The 27,726-nt window shown below is 42.1% G+C and overlaps 3 protein-coding genes across 3 annotated transcripts; 2 read left to right on the top strand and 1 right to left on the bottom strand.

Annotated features, from left to right (window-relative positions):
• Nucleotides 1-2,608: 2,608 nt before the first annotated feature.
• Nucleotides 2,609-6,681, bottom strand: LOC6591476 (protein argonaute-2). The gene is made up of 9 exons (XM_002017431.2): nucleotides 6,667-6,681; nucleotides 6,494-6,577; nucleotides 5,263-5,984; nucleotides 5,092-5,180; nucleotides 4,427-5,033; nucleotides 4,002-4,346; nucleotides 3,288-3,935; nucleotides 2,847-3,217; nucleotides 2,609-2,760 (listed from the first exon to the last, which is right to left on the bottom strand). Exons 3-9 carry the CDS (start codon nucleotides 5,515-5,517, stop codon nucleotides 2,670-2,672), a joined length of 2,406 nt encoding a protein of 801 aa, XP_002017467.2. The 5' UTR covers nucleotides 5,518-5,984; nucleotides 6,494-6,577; nucleotides 6,667-6,681; the 3' UTR covers nucleotides 2,609-2,669.
• Nucleotides 6,682-8,121: 1,440 nt separating this feature from the next.
• Nucleotides 8,122-8,672, top strand: LOC6591475 (V-type proton ATPase 16 kDa proteolipid subunit). The gene has a single exon (XM_002017430.2). It carries the CDS (start codon nucleotides 8,183-8,185, stop codon nucleotides 8,600-8,602), a length of 420 nt encoding a protein of 139 aa, XP_002017466.2. The 5' UTR covers nucleotides 8,122-8,182; the 3' UTR covers nucleotides 8,603-8,672.
• A 1,030-nt stretch (nucleotides 8,673-9,702) lies between these two features.
• Nucleotides 9,703-10,184, top strand: LOC6591474 (V-type proton ATPase 16 kDa proteolipid subunit). The gene has a single exon (XM_002017429.2). The coding sequence runs from the start codon at nucleotides 9,703-9,705 to the stop codon at nucleotides 10,180-10,182; it is 480 nt and encodes a 159-aa protein (XP_002017465.1). The 3' UTR covers nucleotides 10,183-10,184.
• Nucleotides 10,185-27,726: the final 17,542 nt, after the last annotated feature.

The following is a 27,726-nucleotide window of genomic DNA, read 5'->3' as shown; positions in this document are numbered from 1 at the left end:
TAATATAGTCGCCCGGCTCTCTTGGCACCGGCTGCTCTGGCGGTATGACGTGGGCGTGAGAGCGATCGTCGAGCTTTCGTGGTATTGTCGTTTCGTTATTTCCCCACTCTGTGTGGCGTAACGTAGCGTGATTTCCCCTGTTTGAGGTGACTTTGTGCTGCCGCTTTGTCATGTTGAGGTAGTGGTGATGGTTGCTGGTGATGCTCTTGGCGATTCTCTGGAGCTGATTCCGGTTTTGGTTCATTTTACAATCTGGCTAGTCTATTTTCGTAGCCTAAATGCGAATACAGGGGGTGATCAAAGAAACATGGATATGTCAAGGGATAAGTGTTAATGAAATACTCGTAATAATGCCCTCTGGGCTGTCCCTACAGGGGACGGTGCTACTCCTGTGTTTTGTGGAAATATGAAAGAAAGTACTACTTAAGACTAAGCGAGAGAGGAAAGAATGATCTCAATTGAGGGAAAATACGGTTTATTTATTGACTATTTTGACTGCACCGCGAATTAATTTCGATTGCATTTAAATTGTATCGAACCATTGGTCAATCATTTGATATAATTTACTTGCTTGAGCGCATGAAAAATAGCAGAACCTCTGATGAAACAATTTTGTGTGGATTGACATGTGCATGAAAGATTTCACTCCTTTCCTTAGTGGAAATCAATGGAGTCAAATATTTTGTTCGATTTTCACTAAAATAATAAGCAGCTGCTGTTGAACCGGCGGTCAGTACAGACCTAATTAACTCACTGGAGCCCCAGCCCCACCCCCGCCCACGGCCACTCCCACTCCATCCACAAGCTCCGCCACTTCTGGCGCCCTACAGCAGCGTGGAGAACGGCAAAATCAAAAATAGACGTATGGATGTCTTAAAGAGATCAAAGGGCCCCAAAGGCCTTCATGGAAAATATTACAAAAATAAATAACCCCATTTTCCAGCACCTAAGTTCATTTTTTATACCCGATACTCAAAATGAGTATTGGGGTATATTAGATTTGTGGTGAAAATGGATGTGTGCAACGTCCAGAAGGAATCGTTTCCGACCCATAAAGTATATATATTCTTGATCAGCATCAATAGCCGAGTCGATTGAGCCCTGTCTGTCTGTCCGTCCCTTTCAGCGCCTAGTGCTCAAAGATTACAAGAGCTAGAGCAACGACGTTTTATATCCGGACTTCTGTGATATGTCACTGCTACAAGTATATTTCAAAACTTTGCCCCGCCCACTTCCGCCTCCACAAAAGGCGAAAATCTGTGGCATCTACAATTTTAAAGTTATGAGAAAACGCAAAACGCAGAGTCGTAGAGGATGATTATATGCTCTAAAGTGCAAAATCTGAACCAGATCGTATAATTATTATAGCCAGAATCAAGAAAACAATTTCATTCTTTCTCGCTCTGTCTCTCTCTAACACACAGTTGTCATGGTCGGTTTTTGCCAATTGCAAAATATGAGTTCAAGGATCTCAGAACCTATAAGAGCCAGAGCAACCAAATTTGATATCCAGACTCCTGTGATATCGGACCTTGACCGTTTTGTGTCAAAATTTCGCCACACCCCCTTCCGCCCCCGCAAAGGACGAAAATCTGGGGCATCCACAAATCTCGGAGACTATTAAGGCTAGAGTAATCAAATTTGGTATCCGCACTTCTGTTAGACCTCAGTATAAAACGTATACCTCAAAATTTCGCCCCACCCCCTTCCACCCAAACAAAGGACAAAAATCTGTTGCGTCTACAATATTGCAGATTCGAGAAAACTAAAAACGCAGAATCATAGCAATCTATCAGATTGCTGAATCATTTTTATAGCAGTGGTTACGCAGCGCCCGACGTCACGCTCAGACTGATTTTCTGTCTCTCTCGCACACACTCTTTGTCGTGTCGTTTAATATTAGCGGCGTCTGCCGGAGGAGAGCCATACTGACTAAGCATTGGCTTTAAATGTATAAACGTTCCCCCTCGTTTTCATTTAAACCTGGTGACGAGACGTACTATTTTAACAAAATTTTTCAATTAGAAATATACTAAAATACAAATATATTTCCAAATATACCATTAAAACAATGTCTAAAACTAAAACTCTCGAAAGGCTCAACCAACCGATTTGGTGAGCAGCACTAGCACGCTGCTGAGATTTTTTAATCAGACCCTTAGCTCATTAAACCACACCAATACCACACCTTTGCAACACTAATAGCTGTATGACAATAGACTTTGCCTAGAATGCCTAGCTGCAAAAACAGGGACAGCCTTAGGAAAAGCATGCAGTGGGAGCGAGAGATAGTTGAGCTTGGAGCAGCGCAGAGATTATCGATTGTTGCACTTTTCAGATCCAATTTTGCTGGCTGGCTGGCTGTACTGGAAAACAATTTTGTCGCAAATCGTGCCTCAATTATTCGACTGATAGCCGGAAGACGTGTCTGGAGACGGCTACGAACACCAATTTGGCGTATTGTCTCTCATGCTATTCTCTCCCTTCGCAACAGAGTGAGCAAAATCTAGTGTCATATAGCTACAACGTAGAGTAGAGTAGAGCCGAGTAGGTGCCCCTTACATAATGATAATGATAAAATATTCAATTGATAAAATTGATAAAGAATAATCATATTTGAATTGAATTACTATAGGCATATAGGCAGAAGTGAAGCTGTTTTCTGATGCCTACACGAAGTACATAGGATTCGTCTTCATGAAGTCTGGAACAATCAAACGCTTTGCGTACTCCTCCTGTGGAGAACGGAACATGGTGGTGCTGGAAGAAAAGCGATCAAGATATTAGTCAAGACGTTATCAGAACGAATATATGAAACAATAATAATAATAGTATTAATATCGCACCCAGTGAGGTAGACACGTCCACGTGCCGCAGCCAAATGTGCCAAATATGCCGGAGCCGGATAAGACACTGCGCGGTTGCAACGAGGAAACATGTGACAAAGATTGAATGTCAATTGCTGCAGTACATCAATATCCAAGTTGCCCGTATTCTCAATTACGTTGTAACGCGTCGGCTTGGCCGTCCCCTGATTCGCCTGATGGCTGACCATGAAGAACTCCATCTCATTGGGATGGACAATGGTGCGATCGACGACGGTTCCCGGATCGACATTGTTCAACTGGTTATATTGCGATGGAGCTCCGTTCGGAAAGAAGCGCGTATGATGCCGCTTAACTACAATGACGCAGCAAATCTTGGGTTTAATGTGCATCTGAAAGGCGAACGGTCGAGTAGCGATTGAAAATGACAACAAAATCTGGATGCAACGGATGCAACGGTACCTTGCAGCAGGCCGCAGTAATTCCTCTCAACTCTTTACTTTTGATCTTGGGGTACTGACCATGGCTGACACCATCACGGTAATAGATGATGTGCTCGGGATAGGATTTCCGGAACTGATAATAAACACGCAAGTGCTCCAGGGTTATCGACTCCATGTCCTCGATCTCCTCCAGGGTAGAGCGTTGCAAGCGATATTGCATGTTATATGAAGCCCCGAATGGATCATGGGAGGCGGCAACACCCACCACACTGGGCATCTCCCACTGATCGGGCGACGGATGAGTCACATCGGCCCCCAAAAACATTGTGTTCTTTAACAGACAGCGCGGGTCATCCCTTAGCTTGTGATTAATACCGTTCAACTTGGAATTGACCTTAAGTAGAACGTTACCAATACACTGCGGGTTGCATTTACGCTCGACTGTGATTTGCTTGAGGCATTGCGTGAGAATGCCGTACTTCAGCTCAGCCTTTTGCTTGACGACATCATAAGAGCGCCCGACATTTGGTATAATAACGAACACCAAATCAAATTGATTTTTTTTGAAATCGTGGAAATGAGCATCTAGTTCACGTTCGTCCTTGTAATTCCGTTTGTCGGCTTTGGTATCCAGGCACAGATTGACGGTGCGACTCTGCTGAAGAACCTGCGACGAAAATTAGTCGGATTAGGATCGGATCTGTTTGAAATGCTGCAATGCTGCAAAACTTACCATCTTCTGAAGCTCGTCCACATACTGGTAGTTAATCTTACCGAAGAGTATGGCCCACTTATGTGGCTTTGGCTTGGGTTCAAAGAATTGCATCCGATCCATGCGCCACGAACCGTTCCTCACCGAAGCCAAATTGTTGTTTTTGTACTCAATCTGAGGCGCATTGAGCGTGCGTGTATTCACGACGATGAAGTCAGTGCCCAGGCGTATGCCAAAGTGGCTGATGGTCGGGTCTAAATTGTGCTTGAAATATTCCAGTAGGCGGACGATCTTGGCCTTCCTCTCGTTGGTTGACGTGGCAGCAAACTTAAGCATGGCCGCCACCCGAGCAGCAGTATCCTTGCGCTGCGATACGATACAGATACAGATGAAACAAATAAAAGCAGGAAGCTCCCCGCTGGGAGCTTGGGAGATTTTTAACTCACCTTCATTGTCTGTCCATCGTCAATGCGACATAGTTCGATAGGCAAATAAATGTTTTTCAACGGCGGCCCAACATGCAAGCAGAGAAGGTTCGGAAACTTTAAATCATACTTCCGAGACTTGAAGTACTTTGCAACGGTCGTTTCTTTCCCATCCAGCTCAAATGTCTGAGTGCTAGCCGGAGCCTTGGAAAGCCCGTTGACTCTGAAGACGCGAGGGGCGCTGCCAAAACAGGCAGGCGGGTCGTAAATTATATTAATGTCACTTAGGAATGACTCAATATCAGAACGCCTGTAGTCAAGATTTGTGCTTTTGTCAATTTTCTGCCTCTGATACTGCTCTATATAGTCAATGATCGACATGGCCTTCGGAAAGGCCTTGTGTGATATGTCCACATTAACAAACGGGCGATCGCCAAGCACGAATGTTTGATAGAGCCCAACCAGAGCTTCGTAGCCGTCTTTAAGATCAAAGGTGTTTCCGGGATCAGACCCTTTGAAGAAGGAGCGACCGGCGCGTCTAGCGGTGTTATGACAGGGAGCCGCCAACACAACCTCCAGACACTGCAAGGCTCGCATGGGCTTATCATAAATCTTGTCCTTCATGTAGCTGCAAAAATGGAAAACTGCACACATTCGGTTCAATTCGTTCAATTCGGTTCACTCACCTTCTTAGTGAGCTCAAATCGACTTCCGAGTCCTGTGTCTTCCTGAGCTCCACAGTGTAATTCAAGGTACGGCCGTGGCGATCTGTTACCTGGACGACAAGAGGACAAGAGGACAAGAGGCAAGTTTCACTTCAAAAGCACATCAAACTCAGCGAAATATACAACACTTACCTTCATTTCTTGGCCCTGGGGGCTGCATTTTAGTTTCACAACTGAGTAGCACGATCCACGTCCATCATATGCGGCAATCGCACCGCCCAAATGTTCAACTCTGTACTGCTCAAAAGCCTGACGATAGAACTTCTTAGGACATACTGACGTGATCTTCACATCGTACTGATAGGCCACCGCAGGCATTTTATCCAAGTTAACTTCGAGATAATTAACAGATACTTGACCTGGTTTTCCCAAAGTTCCACGTTTCATGGTGCCTGCTGGGAGTGGCGGCACCACTTTTTGGGTCTGAGGGAGCAGATTCTGCAGATTCTGCAGAGGCTGCAGAGGCAGACCTCGGTTCTGGGCTCTTGGCCATTTTGGAAGTTCGTCTTGCGGTTTTGGTGGACCATAGCACTGGGAGCCTCCTTGGTGTTGTTCATTGTGGCCCTGAAGACGCCGTTGTACTGTCTGCTGTTGCTGGTTCTGTTTTTCTATAGGATCGCGGTGTTGTCCGCGCTGTTGTGGAAGTTGCTGCTGCCGCTGCTGCTGCTGCCGCTGCTGCTGCTGCTTTCCGCCCCAGCCTTCCCCGGCCTTATCGCGCCTCTTCTGACACCCCTGTGTCTGCCATTCTCCTTGCTCCTCTTCCTGCTTCTGCTTCTGCTTCTGCAAGCCAGAGGCGGCAGGACCTCCATACGGAGGGTGAGTAACCTTGTCTCCTTCCGCAGACGCACCTGTAGCTAAAGATTCGTGAAGAAGAGTGGAATAATTAATGGTAAGTAATCGATACACGGACCTGCGCTAGCAAATCTAAAGCAAAACAAAATACCCTCAATGGACCGCGATTTATCAAGGTCACGGTTATTTTCTAACTAAATTTCAAAGCTTCATTGCTACCCACTTGAAATGGAAACCATCAAGTATGCCTTTGAGTAAAATGTCAAAATATACTAAATATTTTTTTGTTAAATTCGAACGAAATATCGCCCTCTAGAGATAGCTTTCTGATAGAAACATACCTAATTAAAACAAAAACGAAAAGTCGCGATTCATCTAGGGGTCTACTGCTATTTGGCTACATTCTGAGCAACGTATTTGGAGGCCGTATATGGCACATTCACAGAACACAGAACACAGAACACAGAACTCAGGAAGGTCCAACTCATTGAAATTGCAACTCATTCCTCCCAAAACGTACATCTTAAAAGTAAACAACGTACAGCCAGGGTCGAAACAATCCTTCACTTACCTTTTACTTGATGCTCTTGGAGGGGCTTGCCGAAGTACCGCTCGATGGTTGGTTTGGTTGGTTTTTCGGCATTCGGTTTATATTCTAATCGGAATAAATTTATTTTATTAAACAAATTCGCATGGGTACTTTTTACTTTTCACTTTTCACTTTCAGTTTTGTATTTCACTCACTATTTTCCTTTCCCATTTTTATATTTTTATTTGTATTATTTTTATTTTTGTTGAATTTTATATCTGTTCCCGACGACTGAATTGTTTCGAATGACTGCAATATTTATTTCCTGCTTTCTGATGCCAAACTTTTTACTCGAAATATGTTTGACGTATAGCACTGTGCTGTGTGATCGATTCTAATAGTCTTGGAGTCGAATCTGGTAGTAAATGATTAATTTTCATTTGGTGTGCAGTTTCAACTATCCTAGAAATTCTCTAAATAACATTTTGTATACCGGGTACTCGAAGAGTTTAGGGATACGTAGGCTTCTATTTATATTTCAGACCTAACAATAAACGAGGGGGAACGTTGTGAGTTGCTGCGGAGACCGCAACTCTACAGTTATACCCGACTGATACCCGAAAATCAGTCTGAGCGTGACGTCGGGCGCTGCGTAGCCACTGCTATAAAAATGATCCGATCTAATCCAAATTCAGCGATCTGATAGATATGGTCATTCTCTATGATTCTGCGTTTTTAGTTTTCTCGAATCTGCAATATTGTAGACGCAACAGATTTTTGTCCTTTGTTGTGGCGGAACGGGGTGGGGCGATGTTTTGAGATATACTTTTTACACTGAGGTCTAACAGAAGTGCGGATACCAAATTTGATTACTCTAGCCTTAATAGTCTCTGAGATTTTTGAATGCCCCAGATTTTCGTCCTTTGCGGGGGCGGAAGGGGGTGTGCCGAAATTTTGACACAAAACGGTCAAGGTCCGATATCACAGGAGTGTGGATACCAAATTTGGTTGCTCTGGCTCTTATAGGTTCTGAGATCCTTGAACTCATATTTTGCAATTGGCAAAACCGACCATGACACCTGTGTGTTAGAGAGAGACAGAGCGAGAAAGAGTGAAATTGTTTTCGTGATTCTGGCAAAGATTTTGCACTTTAGAACATATAATCATCCTCTACGACTCTGCGTTTTGCGTTTTCTCGTAACTTTAAAATTGTAGATGCCACAGATTTTCACCCTTTGTGGAGGCGGAAGTGGGCGGGGCAAAGTTTTGAAATATACTTGTAGCAGTGACATATCACAGAAGTCCGGATATAAAACGTCGTTGCTCTAGCTCTTGTAATCTTTGAGCACTAGGCTCTGAAAGGGACGGACAGACAGACAGGGCTCAATCGACTCGGCTATTGATGCTGATCAAGAATATATATACTTTATGGGGTCGGAAACGATTCCTTCTGGACGTTACACACATCCATTTTCAGCATAAATCTAATACCCCAATACTCATTTAGAGTATCGGGTATAAATATGTCAAAGTCGTTCGTTGCTTTCAACATATCTGTATCAGTTCTATCTAAATATCGAGACTGGAACATTGTGAATAGTAAGGGAACAATTTGTATTTTGTTAACATTCAGCTGAGTTAACTTTACAGATTGAAACCAAGATGTCCTCCGACGATACTTCCACAGTAAATGAGGCCGATAGGCCTCCGTATGCGCTTTTCTTTGGCGGCATGGGAGCCGCATCCGCCATCATCTTCTCAGCTCTGGGAGCCGCTTACGGCACAGCCAAGTCGGGCACTGGGATCGCAGCCATGGCCGTTATGCGTCCGGAGCTGATCATGAAGTCTATCATTCCGGTGGTGATGGCTGGCATCATCGCCATCTACGGCCTGGTGGTCTCCGTGCTCATTGCCGGCTCTTTGTCGCCCACATACACCATTCGCAAGGGCTACATTCACTTGGCCGCCGGTCTCGCCGTCGGCTTCTCGGGACTGGCGGCGGGCTTTGCCATCGGGATTGTCGGAGATGCCGGCGTTCGAGGTACTGCCCAGCAGCCGCGCCTGTTTGTTGGCATGATTCTGATTCTGATCTTTGCCGAAGTCCTGGGGCTGTATGGTCTGATTGTGGCCATCTATCTGTACACTAAGTGAAACAGGCTTCATTCTTACACGATGCGATTCTTATAGTTGACAGTAAAATAAAAAAATATTAAACGGCAAATCCAAGAATGCTCTGAGAGCCTCGGCAGATCTCTTCATAGACTATATCAAAAAGGGAAAGCGTTCTGGGTCGCAACTCGGATCGGCGACTCGGCTCCTTTCGGCGACGAACAAAACTTTTTGACCTCCTAAAAATATATGAGAAAGACCACTTGATTCAACAATTTGGGTGGCTAAGAAATGAGTTGAGGTGGGCCATGTGTGAGAGCTCGGATTGTGGTAGCCAAGTACATTCCGTATTTGAAGGACAATTCTACAACAACTTCTGACCAAAATATGGTTCATTAACACTCAGAATTCCAGCATGATCAGCTGTTGTTGACCAGTTTTGAGCTCCTGAGCTAAAACCACAGTACGAGTATAATCACGATATATTTTTGTGGAACACAGACCGGTCTGTAGGCTGAGTTCTGGAATATACATACAGGGTGCGCCACCGAATAACTTTGACTTTTTTGAACCGCTAGACTTCAGTAGACCAGCTTTGGAAACAATTTTACACCGGAACAACGTGTTGGAGTACATTGAAAATAGTCGTTCAGTTTGCTAACTCAATGTGCATATCGTCGAAATGGGTGTGAAAGAGAGAGGATAGGCTCTCAACAAGACAACGAAACTTCCCTGGAGCTCTGGTATCAAAAAATGGAAATATTGATTGGCCGCCGAGGTCTTCAGATTTAACGCCTCTGGACTTTTTTTGGGGTTATGTGAAAAGCAATGTGACACCAGTTTCAAAAATTAGACTGAATACCTCATATTTGAAATTTGTTTGTTTTTTTTCAAAGTTATTCAAGTATTCACATAGCGCACCCAAAGATGGCGCATCCTGTATATCCGAAACAACCAACACCTATATTTCGAACCTCTAACTTGATCAACCTTTTTCAACCTTAGCCTTTGATCGCGGTACATTGCAGGGAGAAATCCCTTCAGGAATCCCATGAAAAGAAAGTGCCTTGGAATATCTGTCAACATCTGTAGAATCGTGTATTGTACGTATACCTATTATCTGATACAAAAGGTTTTAGATAATGTACGACGCTGGACTACAAGAGACCAGCCCGCCATATGCGATCTTTCTAGGGGGTGTTGGGGCAGCGACTGCCATTATATTCCCCGCCCTTGGAGCTGCTTACGGTACGGCAGTGTCCGGCATGGGTATTGCCCAAATGGCTGTGTCCAAGCCAGAGATGCTGATGAAGTCTCTCATACCGGTGGTTATGGCCGGTATTATCGCCATCTACGGCTTGGTCGTCTCCGTGCTGATCGCGGGCTCCATCAGCGATAGCTACACCATTCACGACGGCTTCATCCACCTCGGCGCCGGCCTGTCCGTGGGCCTGCCCGGACTCGCTGCAGGAATCGCCATCGGCATTGCTGGGGATGCAGGCGTCAGGGGTACGGGCCAGCAGCCGCGACTCTTTGTCGGCATGATACTGATCCTCATCTTCGCCGAAGTCCTGGGTCTCTACGGGCTGATTGTTGCCATTTATTTATACACGAAGATGTAGTCTTTTCGATACCAATAAAAAAGGTAGTTCGATCCCAATACTAGTAAAAGATGGCCAACGGTCAGCCATCGGGATGCAGCCATAGGATCCGCCGTAACTGTACACGCTGGTGGAAGTGCGACTATACTCTCCCCGTGGTACGTTCAGGACCGGGACCGTAGAAAGGATGCTGTCTAATGATAGGCGGGCGAAGAGAAGAAAACTCTGAGTGGTGGCCAATGTCCAAGTTGACATTGCCATGTGCCCAGGGATGCAGACTTTGCAAACCTGCCGGGGCTATGCCCCGGGTAACGCCTACTCGTGGTTTCAAACATGCTCTACCAGAGAGGGTTATAGGGCAGGGTCTGGGTCTCGGGGAGCGTTGTCTGCGACGAGATGAACAGGATTCTCGTCTTAAGATTCTTGAGACTTTGCAGGAAACTGTTTGCTGCCATCTCCTATTGACATTTTGCTCGAACATTCCAAATGGTAGGTAAAAGTAAAACTTTTAATTTAGTTTTACAAAAGGTAAAGAAATAAAGAAGTAATGACATTGTCAAGAAGAAGAGTTAGGAAAGGAGAAATTGGTATATATAGAGCCGAAATTTGCTAGAATTCTTACCAGTTTCACGAATTGCTAGGAGGAACTTTTGCATGCAGAGAATCATGGCACTCGAGAGGGGCATTCCATTCCCATGAACTGAACGTTGGAGTGATCAACTTGATCTCCAAACTCCAGCATTGTGGAAACGCTCCTTTCGTATTGATATACGAGGAGCTGCAATTGAAGTGGAATGTGCAACTTGGATGGATGCAACTAGTACGGTACTATTCATTATAATAAATAATAATGAATAATTTTGGTATATTAATCAATTATTTCGCAGGCCTTTGGATCGGCGGATGTCATGGGCAACATTCGGCACCGGGGATATGCCCACCGACGAGTGCCCCGCCAATATGTTGGCAAAGGTGAACGGCACCCATGAGTGCTGCACCATCTGGGTGTTATGCCTGCAAACAGCATCTGCGGGGAGGAGTACCAGAGAAGTCCACGTAGGTTTATGGCCATTGTGTTGGGAGTGATGGAAGTGGCTACTCCCAAACCGGATCCGTTCTTACATGGATAGGCGCTAATCCATGATCAAATCGGTTCTTTTCAGGACCACCAAAAATTCATAGAGATGCATATATTTTCCTTTATTTCAAATTTTTCCCGAGAGAAGGAAGAGTTTCTATTCTATGTTCACGGTGGATCTAATCCAATGAATCCAATGAACAATCGGTAAGAAGACCAAATACTTCAAAATATCGTTGAAATACCTTTAAAACAGAGATGACATTAGATGACAACCATTTCCTTAATTTTAGAACTAACCTTTCCCTAGGGTATGAAAAATGTTGCACCATCCCGCGGCCATGTTGCGGAACATGCTATAAATTTATAAGTAATAAATTCGCAACATCCAGCATGTTGCTAGAAAACGACTGCGGGCATGTAAGAAAAACGAGGTGAGGTTGTGTGTTGCATCGCGTTTTTTCTCGCGCCTAATTTATTTAGCTTAAAATAACATCCAACATACCGTTGGGCAACAGTTGGGAAAATTCCAATGCCGTTTTCCAGAAATTGGGATAAATAAAATTTCCAATTAGTGTTTAGTGTGACCAAAAATCATAAGCCACCACCTCTAGCTCAAACTCCTCGCAAATTTTATACTTTTCATAGTTTTCAGTATATTTTAACACGTAATGGAGTCATCTGTTGTCAATGAACCAATGTAGAAACCATGTAGAAATGCAGTTTAGAGACCAGGCCCAGGCCACATCGAATACTAACTCGTGATCAGCATCGAATTCCTGATCGTTTGCCATCAAAAACTCAATTTTTTGGTTGGCTTATATGAAAAAAAATGGTTACAAATTTTTGAAACGTAAACATTTCTTTCAGGTGCCGCTTTTGATAGTTACATAACAAATTAATACGTAGCAAATATGTAGTTAGCGTGCAGAAGTCAAAATTGAACCGACGGTATATTTACGGTATATCGATATATAATGGTATATTTTGTCGATTTAATCAACACATTAAATTTCATTTTTAACGGTATATAGAAATCCAATAAAAGCAAGTGTTAAAATTAAGCCAGTTAAGTAGAAAATTGATTCATCAATCGTACAAAACTATGTGGGCATGACTAAATGTTCCATCTAGCTAATAATATTCAACGGAAGATCAAAAACGAGCAATATGTTGAAAATAAGACCGTATATTTTGGTATTTATTAGAATCGGCCGGTACCGGTAATAGCCGGTAGACAAAATTAGTCCCATTCCAAAAATCATAAGCCACCACCTCTAGCTCAAACTCCTCGCAAATTTTATACTTTTCATAGTTTTCAGTATATTTTAACACGTAATGGAGTCATCTGTTGTCAATGAACCAATGTAGAAACCATGTAGAAATGCAGTTTAGAGACCAGGCCCAGGCCACATCGAATACTAACTCGTGATCAGCATCGAATTCCTGATCGTTTGCCATCAAAAACTCAATTTTTTGGTTGGCTTATATGAAAAAAAATGGTTACAAATTTTTGAAACGTAAACATTTCTTTCAGGTGCCGCTTTTGATAGTTACATAACAAATTAATACGTAGCAAATATGTAGTTAGCGTGCAGAAGTCAAAATTGAACCGACGGTATATTTACGGTATATCGATATATAATGGTATATTTTGTCGATTTAATCAACACATTAAATTTCATTTTTAACGGTATATAGAAATCCAATAAAAGCAAGTGTTAAAATTAAGCCAGTTAAGTAGAAAATTGATTCATCAATCGTACAAAACTATGTGGGCATGACTAAATGTTCCATCTAGCTAATAATATTCAACGGAAGATCAAAAACGAGCAATATGTTGAAAATAAGACCGTATATTTTGGTATTTATTAGAATCGGCCGGTACCGGTAATAGCCGGTAGACAAAATTAGTCCCATTCCATACTTTTAAATGATGTACTTAAATTACTGTACTTGGATATCGACTTAGGGTCAATATGCCCCAATTATTGGGGTTGCTATTGGCATTCAGCAGGGTACTTGCCATGTAGATCACTTGAACTGAACTACTAAAATTGGTGCTGATAAGTTAGTTGAAAAATGTAATTGATATACACCACATATAATATATCCATATAAACTTAGTTCTTTTAAATGTACCGCCAAATTACGAACGGTTAAAAATGAACTCACGCGATTTTTGCTTTCGGCCAATGAATATCGTCGAAAATGTGCAGCAAAACATAATGTTGCAGCAACATGTTTTGCAATTCTGCCTATGTTGCGGCAACATGAAAAAAACATGCATACCCTAGGAAAGAATGTTATAGAACTGAGAAAATGTTTGTCATCCCAGGCTCTAAATAATGCAGAAACTAGTCACTCCCTGCTTTGAACGATATTTTGCATTTAGTGGTCTTCTTACAGGGATCAAGATATGGTACAGGGATCAGAATATACATATATACATCTATATACATCACCTTAAGCATGAATAGGACAACAAAATGCAATCTAAGACAAGCAGCTTGCAGTATAAGCTATAAAGCTGCATTTGTATATAATAATAACGAAATAGGGTATACAAATGCCCATACTCTGCTTGACAAGAAATTAATTTGCAAATCCCGGCAACATTGACGTCACAACATTGTTTATTATGTTATTTTGTTTAAACCGTGTTTTTGTTTTAAAATACATGCGAGTACTTAAAAGTACTTAATCTTGAACAAAATTGATTCAGAAATCATATAAACTTATGTGGGTTAATCTGAAAATCTATATGGCTAGTAAAATTCGACGGAAGATCAAAAACCAGGAATTTGTCTTAATAACCAGTTGACAAAAATGATTCCCGGCGACACTAATTTTCATACCCTAGGGAAAATGATATTATAGACTTGAGAAAATGTTTGTCATCACAGATATCAGGATCGAGATAAATATATAAAATATAATAATAATATTCATGAAAATGTCTAAAACATATTAATTTGAGAAAAAGTCTTTATAAATTACGTTTAATCTTCATATCAAATTGACGCAATAGGGTATACAATTAATACAATAGGGTATTAATAAAATACCAGCAACATTGCGACTGTTTTTTTGTTGAACTATTTTGTTTAAACCTTGTTTTAGTCAAAATAAATTAAAAGCAAGGACTAAAAAGTAACCAATTGTGTAGAAAATTTATTCATCAATGTGGGCAAAACTAAGGGTTTTAATTAGCCAGAATTATTCAACAGAATCTCTAAATTGAGAAATATGAACGACTATCCTTTTTCGTTTTTTTTGTTTGACCCTTTTCGCTAAAACCTTTTTTACGCAAAATGCAACAAAAGCAATTATTTAAAGTGCGCCAGTCAATTAGATAATTGCTTTTTTAATCGTATAAATTTATCTGGGCATGGTTTAATGTTTTATATAGCTAGTAAAATTGAACGGAAGATCAAAAATGAGGAATATGTAAAATAGAACTGGAATGCGTCAGTATATTTACGGTATATTTATAAACGAAACGATATGTTTCGGTATATTTCTGAGGGTCATACTGCCCGATGGGCATCAAGTTTTTCCTGAAAGTCTCACAATCGCGCGGACCCGTAAACAACACGAGCAGTGTTGTCGATTTTTTTTTCTGAATTCAGAAATTTCCGTTGATATTTCCCACAAAAGTATCCATATCGACAAGAATCAACAATCGACCAGCGGTTGGTTGCGTTGCTGAGCGCGTCGTCAAGAAATTTCAAATCACAAAAATTTTTGCCGCGGACGACGAAACAACGGAAGTACGTCGGAATTTTTTTGAATGTTTTGAATGAGCGGTTGCTGCACGCGTCGTTTTGTGGGTAAACAACAAAATTCGCTAAGAGTGTACACCAAAATACAATCAAATCGGTTGGTTGGCTCGGAAAGTATCTTTTTTATCATCCAAACAAAGTATTCCCCCGCCCGCTCTGCCCGGTGTGAGATATTTGGGAAAATTGTGTACACATGTGTGTGTGTGTGTCTGCAAGTGTGTGGAAGCAAAGCAGAAAGAAAGAAAGTGTTGTGTACAAATCCAAGCCAAAGAAAGTCGGAGAGATATGGGGTCTGGTGTTTATCGCGATTCTTGAATGAAAAGAAAATATTAAACAAAAGCAGAGTGCACCGGTCGACAGTGTACCCAAAAAAATATCTGTGGAGTGGAGTGGAGTTGAGGGAATCAAGATAGCAATAATAGTAAATGAAGGCGCAAAGAATTCCAGGAAATACAAGTGCTGCCAGAAAGTGCCTGTGTGTGTGAGAGAGAGTGCTGCGCGCGCGCTTGCATCTGTATGTGTGTGTGTAAAATTCACAGTAAATAAATAAATAAAAATTTGTATACACCCATACGTATGCACACATATAAGTGCACACGCGTGAATGTGTGAGAGTGTTGTGAAGTTGCGGCGCAAAACGAAAGCACGCAAATAAAACATAAGAAGGAAAAATGCCAGTGTGTGTGTTTGTGTGTGTGTAAATACGCCTGCGTCTGAGAAAGTGCGTCGTTTCTGTTCTGTTTTTGAAATCAATATCAAAATACAAGAAGAAATTGCCGGGAAAAAGTTCTTAAATTAATTATTTACCCATACCTATAGGCGCACAACCACCCCAAAATCGAGAATAAACTACTACTACACCAATTACAATGTTGGAAAACAAATGCTGTGCAAAAAGGTGAGTCAAAATGTGGAAAAAAAAACAAAAACAGAAACGTAACCGGAAACTGGTATAAAAACAAAAATTGCAAACTAAAAATCAAAACAAAAATATGTATTCTGCCATCTGTGGCTATTGATTATGGTTTATGGGTGGTTTCCGAGTACTTATTATTTTAAGGATTGTGTCGGCGAGAGTAGTTCACCAGAGGCCTAGTTAAAAAAAAAAAAACAGGAACAAGGTACCTCCGGAGTTGAACCATTCTGAGCTACAGAAATGGAAAATACATGAAAATTAGAAACAAATTAATGCAGATATGGGCATTCTATCTATGGTAAAGGTTTAAGGCTACATGAGCTAGAAAATATAAAACCGAAAAAGACGAAACGTAACTGGAGAGGGAACACACAAAAATCATAGCTAGACAAAAAAATGCAAAAAACTTAACTAGAGAGAGAGGGAGAGAGCTAGAAAAATACTCGTACAGAAATTACGCAGCAGCAATTTATGCGAAGCTGTTGTTGCTTTTGTTGTTGTTGTTGTTCCATATCTATCATATCTCCTAGCCGTCTCTCTCTGTTGTTGTTGTGCTTCCTCCTCTCATTCCTCTTCTAGAAATAACCGCTTGTTTCGCCAACGTTTACGTCTTGTTTTGTGAATGAGAATGAGCAGAGAGCGCAGCCAGCCACACACTCTCTCTTTCTCTGTCTCTCTCGCACTCTCTGTCTTTGTGGGCTCGCGCTCTGAGAGTGTACGTACATCTAGAGAGCGAGAGGAACAATGCCGGTTTTTGTTGGGTGTTTGTTGTTGTCCGGATACGTATTTTCATCAACTTTGAGTAACAATTTTAATAAATAATATTTTTACATGTTATCAATTCAAATTTATTTAATTTATTAAACAGTTTGTGGATTCGGGAATTCACCGATGGGGTTCAGGTCTTAATTGAATGTCCTTTTATTTCACAAAAAATAGTTTTGCGGTTGGCAGTTTTTATTTTTTTTTTAGAATCAAAGAAAGCGCTCATCCAGCTCCGAATAATCGCTGAATCTCTGCCATCTAGTCTACCTAGAAAATAAGAAGACTTGACAGCATTTCAGGGGATCACAGATCTCTGAAACCGAAAAATCTTCGTGGTCAATTGGTGGGTCAGTATTGGGGAAAAAAGATCAAAAAGGTCTACGACAAGACACAATGGACCCAATTTGTGGCAGGTCACAAATATGTATCTATCGGACATGCATACATATAGAGAAATGTGACAGTAGTTGATGAAAGAAAAATATGAACAGATAGAGAAGTGAGAGTTTAGAATTGACCTCCTGCTGACTGTCCAGTGAACGGGCTCTCATATTTTCATATATAGGAAAATTGCAACCAAATGAAACTATGGGTGGTGGGAAAATAGGAAAAGGAAGCCCATCTTACCTCCTCACAGGCCAAAACTGATGATGAGATGGGTCTGTCTGGCTCTGGGATTGGGGTTCCTATGGCTGTGGGCTCTGTGGGTTGTGGGCTGTGGGCTGGGGCCTGGCTCCGCCTTCTAATTAAAAAGCATAAGCACTAATTGGCATGCCGCTGTGCGGTGTGGTGCGGTGGTTTCGTGGGGTGGGGTGGGGCTGCCCACTTGCTGTGCGCCGTGAGTTGTTGTTTTTATTATTGTATATATTTGTGTGTGTGTGTGTGTGTGTGGTGTATTATTATTGTATAATAAAAGAAAAATGCCATAAAAAAAGGGAAAACAAAAGCAAAAATAGCGTAGCATTTATTTTTGTATTAATCATGCTATATTTTTGACGAGTCGAGGCCCCAAAGAATGTTGGCCAATGTATTTGTGTTTGTGCGTAATTTATTTATTTTTAAATCGAGTTGTATTTGCAGCTGTATGGGTATTGGTTGTACATGCTTGTGTGTGTGCGCTTGTGACAAAAATAAGCTGCCGCAAAACAAATTGTTAAAAAATCAAAAAAAAAAAAAGTAAAACAAAAAATAAAATAACATAAAATCTTGAGAGGATGAGGCAATGACGGGACCCCGGGCCAAGTTTTGTTATTTTATTTTTTGTTGTATATTTTTATATATTTTTGTGTGGCAAAAACCGGAAATTGTTTGTCCGGCTATTGTTGATGACGTATGTGTATGACTGACTGGGAGGCACACACAAATACACTCTCGTACATATGGATATCCATATAAGCTGTCGGTCTGTCGGCATTGGAAATTTCGGGCGCATAATTTGGCCACACTAATTAGCAGAGAGGAGAGCGAGAGAGACAGGCGAAAAAACCGACCGAAAAAAGCGAAAGAAAAAATACATATAATGCTCTGACCACATGTCTAAACGGTGCTGGTTCTGCTGCTGCTGCTGCTGCTGCTGCTTTGGCGCGCATGAAAGAACGAGAGGGAAGAGGTAAAGCAGAGCACGAGCACGAGCAAGAGCAAGAGCAAGAGAGTGGTGGCCAAGTGATAAGCATGTGTGTGTGTTGCTCGGCGTGTGTTGGTGTGTGTGTGAGTGGTGCGCTGAGCGAGACAAACAGACAGGTGTCATTGACCTTTTTCGCTGCGATGGCAAAAAAAGTAAAGGAACAATAACATCAACCCACACACAATAAAAGCGTTTTTTGTGTGCAGTTTGTGCTGCGTTTACTGCTAGCTCGCTTCAGCTCTGCTCTGCTTTGCTCTGCTTGCTGTTATTGCTGTTTATGCTGTGAACTTCTTGGCCTTGAACTTAGACGCGCGTCTTCTAATCGCTCCACACACACGCTTCCACTCACTCGCCTCTCTCTCTCCGCACTCCCTCTCACGCTCTCGTCACGCACACACCCATGCAGACAGGCACGCATTTGTGGGTTTATTGCCTCTGTTCAGTTCTGTTCTGTTCTGTCGATTGTAGTTGGGCTTTTGTTGTTGTTGTTTTTGTGGCTTTGAATTTTTTGGAGGCGCGCACATACCTAAAATGGTATCAATTACGCAATTCATATATGTATGTATGTATGTACATACCCTTGCAGATTTCAGAGGGTATCATGAGTATAACTCGATCTTTCCTGAATCAAAAAGCAATATCAGTATCATATCTAATGACTGCTACAGAAAGCTACAATAAATCTATAATCCATCTGCATACATATATGAAAATCTAAGGTTTATTGTTTCTTGTTTTATTTCGGAATATTGAAACTATGAAACTACTAATCGACCTAGAAAATACAATGATTTTTTGTAAGGACCCGTACTTCTATTCTCTTAATTATTCCCTGCTTTGCAGTTCCTTTCGCTTTAGTGGAAAATTATCTGTGACTCAACTTGTTTTTTTCCAAGAAAAAAAAAAAAACTTAATAGTCTTCTATATTCGCATACAGTTCCAGGAACAATATTACAATCTTAATGCATTTTCTGGGATCAACATCATCATCAATCAGCCGCATCGAAATAAACAAATTTCCTTGCAAGTGATTCACGTATTCTTGTACGCATTGCCCGGAGAGGCCCATCACATCACGCATCCCCCCACCACTCCCCCACCACACGCTTCTGCTCAGAATCTTATCAGAGAGAGAGAGAGAGAGAGAGTCTAAGGTCCAAGTAAATAATACACAACAATAACAATAACAGGAACAAGAGCGTTGTGGGAAGGGGGAGGAACAACAACCATAAAACACACACAGTTACACACAAACAACACATGACATAGTCGTCGTCGTCGCCGTCGTCGTCGTCGTCGTTCCCTCAGTTCCCCATTTACCGAGTTTCACAGTTCCTCAATTCCTCAGTTAGTAGTCGTATGACGGTGGCCCTCCCCGCCCCGACCCGCCCCGCAAGTTGGACTCCTCTCCACCCACCGTCTACACGTCTGCACTGCTACGCTACGCGTCGCCTACGCATAAACACCATGTCCACCAAATAACACCATATCATTGTATTCGTGCGTGTGCGTTTGTACAATTATGGTCTACTATGTGATTTAAAAACAACTAACAACTAAAAAAAAAAAGGTTACAGTCGATTAACGAACTTGGAATACTTGGTACTAGTTGTTCTTGTGAAATAAAATTAAAAATAAAAATTAAATTTAAAAAAAAATTGCATTTAAAAAATTTGCAATTAAATTAGAATCACTAAAATGGATTTAATTTATTAGATTTAAATAAATAACTTTCTACACGAATTATAATTTGAATGTGACTAGCGCAATAAAAAAAAAGTTTAACCTTTTAGCGTCATTCATTTTACAATTGACTGATCTCAGTGGGAATCATAGAAGAGTAAAAATCGCATAAATGCATTCTAATATTCCCCCCCTTCTAATAGGTCCCCTAACGTAGCACGAGTCTACCCCCAATAGTCTAGCAGTAGCGGGTTTAAGAAGAAAAAACAAAAAAAAAAACTAGAATACATAATAGTACGCAACAACAAAGTGGTCGGTCGGTCGCGAAAATGGCAACTCGAGCTTCGAGTGGAGGAGTGGAGTGACAGGCGGTAGACAGCCGATGACGTGGTGTTTATATGGTTACGGGATCTTGTGATCATTTGTGTGCGCTATTGCCGAATGTCGGCAGCGGAGGTGGAAGTGGAAGTGTTTATTCTGTGATTTATTCAACCATGTTGCGGGCGGGGTGACACATATGTACGCACACAGCTTGTGCGTCCAGCGGAAGAAGCAACAGTTTTGGCCAACAGTTTTGGCAAGCTGTTTGTTCAGGTATTTTGATTGAAGATAATGGGGCAGTTTCTTTAAACGTGATTTCGATACATACATACCAGTATGAAAAATAAAAGTTATATTTCAAAAAGTTGTCGATATTATTTTATCCAACTTGTGCCCGAACCTCGCATTTGCTAGAAATTTTGCCGCCGATATGGTATCATTTTACGGATGTACTTCCGGAGTTCGATGAATCGATGGAAAATGATATTTCACTCCTATTTTGCAGGTGGTTTTCCAATTCTGGCGAATTCCGATTTGTATGTGGATTTTCCTCTAATATCCATTATTATTTTTAGAAAAATTTCGCCATTGACCGCATCTACCTTATCGCGTACTCATTCTTATTCTTGTATCCTGTTTACGCAGTTGCCGTTACAAATCTCCCAAGCACACCCCCACCTCTTCCCCTTGTTTGTTATTATGGCCCCGTTCTCTTTGACAATTTTAATATTCACTCGGTCTCAGTCTCTTCTCAGTCTTTCCCACTCTGTGTTTGCCCCCCTCTCTCGGCTCTTGCTCTCGCTTATTGTTTTTGCTGCGGCCTCCTCTGTTTGTGTGTGTGTGTGTTGTATGTCTGTGTTTTCGGCATTTCGCTTTGTGCAGTTATTTGTTTTTCTTGTTTTTAAAGATTCCGTGTTATTATTGACATTCGTTTATAAAGGCGACGGCGGCTGCTTGTGCGTGTGGGTTTCTCGGCTTGTGTGCGAGAGTGTGTGTGTGTGTGTAATAAACAACACACGTGGTTGCATTTCTATTATCGCTTCCTCTCTTCCACTGCCCCTCTGCTGCCCGCCTGCCCTGCCAGTCCACAAATGCTGCTCTACCTCTCTGTTGTGCTGCAGCCGGTCACCTCGCCCTCTCAACTGGCTCCGCTCTCAACTGAACTCTCCTCTCTCTGTCTCTCTCCCTCTCTGGGTTCTTTGGTTTTCTTCTTTCGTTTTCTATTTTGTTTTTGATAAAGTGCGTGTTTGTCTTTTTATGGCAGTGTGTGTGTGTGTAGGTGTGTTTGTGTTGGTGTTGGTGTGGCGCTTGAAGCGTTTTGTGTGCGGTTGATGCCGACGTCGCTGCTGCTGCTGCTGGGTGGGCGGCTGCGTTTGCGTCTGTTTTAACGGTGGCGCTTTTGTTGTTCCTGTTGTTGCTTGGGTGTGTGTGTGTGTGTGTATTTATAGTCACTTTTATAAACATTACGAGATAAGCCCAACGCCCGCTCATTTTTTGCATACCCTTCGCAGAGAGAGAGAGAGCGGGACAGGGAATGAATGTTTTAATAGAGGACATGGATTGCTTAGATCCGAATGGATCACTAGATCATATATTTTCCTGGATGAGTCGGATCTTAATCGGATCACTATATATGTAGCTCTTATACAAACAATATATCTGAGCAGGGTATCAACAGCTTCGACCCCCGATGCCTGGCCTGACGTTCCTTTCACATTCTTATTCCCTTCCCCCTTGCTCTCTCTACGTCTCTTGCTGCGGTCATGCTCTCTCCTCTTTGCCTGTGTCTGTGTGCTGTTTTTGTGCGTGGGCATGCTCTGCGTTGCATATCTATTGATTGGATTTTGGATTTGCTGACGGCATTGACGCACCCGCTCGTCTCATTCCGACCCAACCCCCCCTTTTACGGTGGGTGGCAGTGGCAGTTGTTGTTTTCTTGTTAGTTAATAAGTTGTTGCTTTTTAAAGAATTTGTTTAGCTTTCTAATCGCTGGCTCCGCTGCTCTGCTGCTGCTTGTTTGGTGCGCACTTTCGCCCGTGAATGACCTTCGACTGTCCCGTTTGTTCGTGCTTTTTTCTGTGATTCGGTGATCTCTAGAGGTGATAACAGAAAATGTAGTGATTAATGGACGATCATACAATACTATATGAAATGTAATAAAATGAATGAAATAATACAATACACGCCAAAGGAGATTCCAAGTTTTCTTTCAGCAAGTTCTACATATATAGCTTTTAGTGAAGATATATTCAGTATAGATTGTACTTAAATGATCCATAGATCTGTTGTATATAAAGTGTTTGCTTAGACCATCATACGGAATGAAGTATGTGGATAAATAACTAGATATGGATGATATCCGCGTATTTATTATTGTAGGATATCGTAGGAATAAAATTTCTTACTGAAATAATCGGGCCACGATGTAGGGCTCCACTTTGATCAGTATACATATATGTACATAGATTTATTTAGTATTCAGTTTGTATTTTTTTCCCCTATTTAAATTTAAAGATTTGTGAAAAATTAAAATTAAATTGTGGCATGTCGTAACCATCTTTAAAATAAATTCATGCGATAGGTTGGCTATCGCTTTTCTTGCTATTGTTATTTTTGTCATCTCCATTGGAATGGAAACAAAAGAGTGAGGAGAGAAAAAGATCAACGAACATTGAGGCCAAAGCCAGAACCAGATTAAGGGCCGGGACAGGCCGTCGGACCGACGAAACCCTTTTTGCCAATGATCCCATAGTCATAGTTTGCTCATTAAATTTGAAGCGCTAAATTCTCTCGGACACTCGGTTTTTCCCAGGTCCAGTCTGTCTCGCTCTCGCACACACGTGGCTCTCCGGGGCCGCGCTCCTGTTTGCTTTTGACGTGTGCGCGCGGGAAGTTATATTTCTCAAGTGTTTCGTGGAAATTTCAGGCTACAACGATCTTGAACTAGTTCATCATGTAAAACATAAGCTCTCTCTGTCTCTGTCTCCCTCTTTGCCTGCCTCAACGGCAGAAGGGAACAACAATCAAGAAGACATTTTTATGATTTTATTTTAACTGTACTCGTAAATTTAGCGATTAGTGGACGCGCGGTCGGTCGCGGTTCTCTGGTCGTTGGACCCGGTGGATGTTGGCTGCTGGTGTGCCTCCTCCTTGAACCCGTCCATCCGCTCCTCCGTTTTCCATCTCCCCCATCTTCGCCCTTCTCTCCACACACATATCGTTTCGCATGCTTCACGCGCCCAGCGAGAGCGGCACTCCATATAGCATATATCTTGTTTTTATGCCCTTTGAAAGGGTACACCATAAAGGCTCGCCCTTTAAGCCCTCTGTAGCGTTTCTTTAGGAATTAATTGAAATTAGCCATCGATTTTGGTTCTTTATTATTATTATGGCAATAACCATCCTTTAGTTTTCGGAGCAACCCACCTTTGGGGGCACGTTTTCGGGATGTATCTATAAAAATATACTAATAATAGAAATATATTAAATAAAAAATACTAATACTGAAAGAATACAAAAATAAATAATATTTTCTATATGTAGTATTGTTCGAATATCCTATAACTTTAAAAAAAGGCCCTAAAAATAAGTTTGTCTTGGAATTCTGTAAGAATTGGGGTTACTATGAGAGACTTGGATTAGCAATGCAATATGATCCAAGACTGTCAGTTTCCATACTAAATTTTCTTCTCAATGCAAAATTCTATAAATTTTAAATTCATTAAGAAAAGATATCTAAAGCTTCGGTTTGCTCCAGCTAAAATGTCTTACTTGTTTTTCTGGTGCTGCTGCTGATGCGGCTGCTCCTTTTAGCCATTGTCGCGGCCCCCCCTGCACGAACCCTCCACAAACAATGAGACGGCACTCTGCAGACAGACAGACAGACATGCATACAACTCCTGCCATGCCAAGGGGGCAGAGGGGAGGAGGAGGAGGAGGAGGAAGAAGAAAGGCCGCCGTCTGGCCATTGCCAGCGCCCAGAGATAGTTCCACTCTGCTGTTGTCTCTCGTCTCGTCTCGGCCCGGACCGAACCGAACCGAACCGGGTCGGGTCGGGTCTCCTTGTCCTCCGTCTCGTTCTCGTGTCTGGCTCTCTCTCTCTCTCCCTTTCTCTCGCACACTGTGTCACTGATGACTGTCTGCTGAATGTTTGCTTTTGCAACATTGTTGCACAAGTTTATTTTTAGACACATTTCCATGATGTTCCGCTCTTTTTTTGTCTTTGTTCCCCCGTTTCGGCGACGCTGACGTTGCACATTGGTAACCCAAGGATTATTGACATTAAATACGAATTACTTGGGCGAAAAAGTCTCCAAATGGGTATTTTGAATGAATGGAATGGTATCAAATAGAGAGAGAGAGAGAGAGGAGAGTGTTTTGTCTGCAATTTTATGGCTCTTTGTATTATTAGCTTTTGAATTTCAGATGTAGATATGTTACGGATTCTTAATTAATTCTTAATTATCAATAAACCATTCTGAAATTATTTTAAACAATTTTCTATTTAACAATTATTCAGAAATTAATTCAAATATTTTGGAAAGTTTCGCAAGGTCTGAAACGAACCAGTTTCGGATTAGCTAAAACTGATCGATTGTTAAATGTTGACAAGCATTCAGTTTGGACATAGTCAGTTTCGAACAAGCCCCAAATTAGCTTTGAATCAAAATGATGCAAAAATCTTGATTAGCTTTAAATCACCCCATTATTATAGTCGCCAGTCCAATCTAGACTGTAAGAAAATGATAGCCTAGGACACGAAAATATATATGTATTGGTAGCCGTTTCGGGCCTTGAATAGTTGTGGGACTTTTTAAAGTACAATCCTGACGCTTCTCTGCTACCAGTTCGACTAGAGTACACACTATTTGTCTCCCTTACCCATAGGGGCACCGCCGCTACTCGGCTTCGTCTGCTGTTTCGGTCCCCATAATCCGATAACAAAATGCAGAGTCTTTTCCATATTCCCGATGCAATGTCTTGGTGCTTTATAGCCTTTTCTCATAGTTGGTTAAGGTGCATTAAGGTGTACTAAAGTTTTCCTATAGTTAGTTTTTCGGATAGTTTTGCTAATCGGTGGTTGGTCCCAATGTGCCTGCTGGCTGCATTTGTGGTCGTAGTCTCTTTTATTTGTTAAGTATGTATTTATTTTTTTGTTTTTGGTTGGGTTGCGTTTTCTTGTTGTTTGGTTTCGTGAGGTAATTAATTTTCGAGTTTTGTTTTTTTTTTTTTGTTGCTTACTGATTGTTGTTTTTGCTAAATTTATGTATTTATTAGGCCTCCATCGCATGCTTAGGCGGTGGCTTTAAATTTTAATGGTTTTTTAATTAGGCGGCGCCTTTTGATGGGGAGCCGCCGGTCTCTCTTTCTCCGTCTCTCTCTCTCTCTCCGGGACACACCCCAACTACTATCTCCATTACTATTACAGCTCTCTCATTCGCTCTCTGTCTCTCATTAGCAGCCATCAAGAAATACTACTCCCCGTAAAGTACAGCTACTATTACTAGTGTGTGGCAACCACATTTTACAACTTTTACAACCGCATGTGTAATTCTTTTTATTGCAACCCATTCTCTCCAATCCACTTCCTCTGCTTCCTCTTTGCGCTGCGCTGCGCTGCGGCATGGCGTCTGCGTCTGCTTTGGGCCTCCTTTTTACGAGAGACTGCTGCTAGTATATTTTGGTAGTCACTGTACCACATTTCCACACCAGCAACAACAACAACAACAACCAGTCCCAGACAAGGGCCAACGACATCGACATCGTTTCTGCACTTCACACACAGGCACACATACTCGCGCACACTCCCTCTCGGCTGTTACAAGAAGGGCAGAGCGAGACAGCAGTGCGCCTTCGTTCCATTCATAAGCGACGACGCGACGACCGGCGGCGCTTCGTTTTTGCCTGCTCAAAAATTTGGCGGCGGCGGCTGCGGCTTCGGCTTCGTGTGCGTGTCGAGTGCAGTTGTTGTGTTGTTGCTCTTTTTCATTTTACACTAGACAAAATGTTGTTGGTTTTATTTTGTATTTTTATTTCCCTTAGTGGAGTTTCCGCCCTTATCACACACACACACACGCACACACGCGCACCTCGCCAGCCTCTGCCGACTGCATCTGTCGCATGCTGCTGCTTCCTCAGACATGCGCTCTCACTGAGTGACTCTCTCTGTCTCTGTCTCTCTCCCGCTCGCTCTCTGTCTCCCTGTCTGGCTCTTTCGTCCTGTGTCTGCATGTTTTTATACGCATTGCGTTTTACACGTCTATCCGTACGGACGGCAGAGAGAGAGCAAGCAAAATGCAGACGCCGACACTCACTGTGTGTGTCGTGTCTCTCTCTCTCTGTCTCGCTCCCACTCGGCGCATTCTTGTTATTAGATTTCAGTTTGTTTTCATACACATTCGCTCGTTTTCACACATTACGCTTCGCGTCATTTTTCGGGGTCAACGTCATCTCGAGGGTTGCCGGCGCTGCCTGCCGTCTGCTCTGCTCTGCTCTGCTCGGCTCCGCTGCTGCTGCGCTTCTTGCACGCTTTGTGCATGTCTCGTTTTTGTTTTTTTTTTTTTTGTTTTTTCGCTCTGCCATTCCCTCTCTCTCTCTCGCTCTCTGGTTGTTTGCTGCTGCAAGCACATTTTTAATGCCGGCACTGGCTGTCGGGCTGTCGGTGTCTCGCTTGCGTGTGTGCGTGTGTGTATGCGCGCGTTTTTGTTGTGTTCACCAAAAATACATTTTAGGCAAAAATAATTTTGCAAGTTGTAGCAAAATAAAACTGGCATTAAGTACCTTTAATTTATCTTTGCTCCCTCCCTTCCCCCCTCCCCCGTCCCCCTCCCACTCTGTTCTCACTCAGCCCTTTCTGCATTGTCTAGCTCTGAAGGCAATTAACTAATTTATTTATTTATTTTCGCTTTACCTCAGCAGTTTTCTCCATCTCCTACTCCCCCTCCTCCAGCCGTTTTGAGTGCAATTCGCGTGCCGCACACAACACCCCACGTGACTGTTGTAGGGAAGAGAGAGCGAGAGAGAGAGAGAGTGGGAGTCAGCAAGGGAGAGAGAGAGAGACAGATAGGAGCGTCTGTCTGGCCTCGTTTATGGTAAAAGAGAGCATTGGGGCGGGGTGCTTTTAAGGGGGTTTGTGAGGCTTGAACTGCTGATACCCTGTAGATGTAAGAGACATTCTTCGTTCGAAGAAATAATGTAGGCATCAAAGTCCAGAAATCCATTTCCATTCTCGTTACTGTAATAATACTTGAAATCTAAACTTAAAACAAAAAATCATTGAAACAGAAGAAATATCTTTTTAAAGATCTACAAATGGCAGTTTCTATATTATAAGTAAAACAAATTATTACCTTCAAAAGGGAAATAAAAACTATTAGAAATTGTGAGATATATA

This window comes from Drosophila persimilis, unplaced genomic scaffold (assembly GCF_003286085.1).
Source record: "Drosophila persimilis strain 14011-0111.01,24,50 unplaced genomic scaffold, DperRS2 tig00000000-arrow-pilon, whole genome shotgun sequence".
Classification (NCBI taxonomy): domain Eukaryota; kingdom Metazoa; phylum Arthropoda; class Insecta; order Diptera; family Drosophilidae; genus Drosophila; species Drosophila persimilis.
The sequence above is the reverse complement of the archived record's forward strand: the minus strand, read 5'-3'. Positions and strand labels throughout refer to the sequence as shown.

Bases quoted from the DNA above. Each gene is read 5' to 3' on its own strand.
- LOC6591476 (XM_002017431.2), bottom strand. From the start codon at position 5,517: ATGAAACGTGGAACTTTGGGAAAACCAGGTCAAGTATCTGTTAATTAT. The intron at 4,347-4,426 runs GTGAGTTAAAAA...ATCGTATCGCAG, and splicing joins ACGATGGACAGACAATGAAG to CGCAAGGATACTGCTGCTCG. The intron at 3,936-4,001 runs GTAAGTTTTGCA...TTTTCGTCGCAG, and splicing joins TGGACGAGCTTCAGAAGATG to GTTCTTCAGCAGAGTCGCAC.
- LOC6591474 (XM_002017429.2), top strand. From the start codon at position 9,703: ATGTACGACGCTGGACTACAAGAGACCAGCCCGCCATATGCGATCTTT.
- LOC6591475 (XM_002017430.2), top strand. From the start codon at position 8,183: ATGGGAGCCGCATCCGCCATCATCTTCTCAGCTCTGGGAGCCGCTTAC.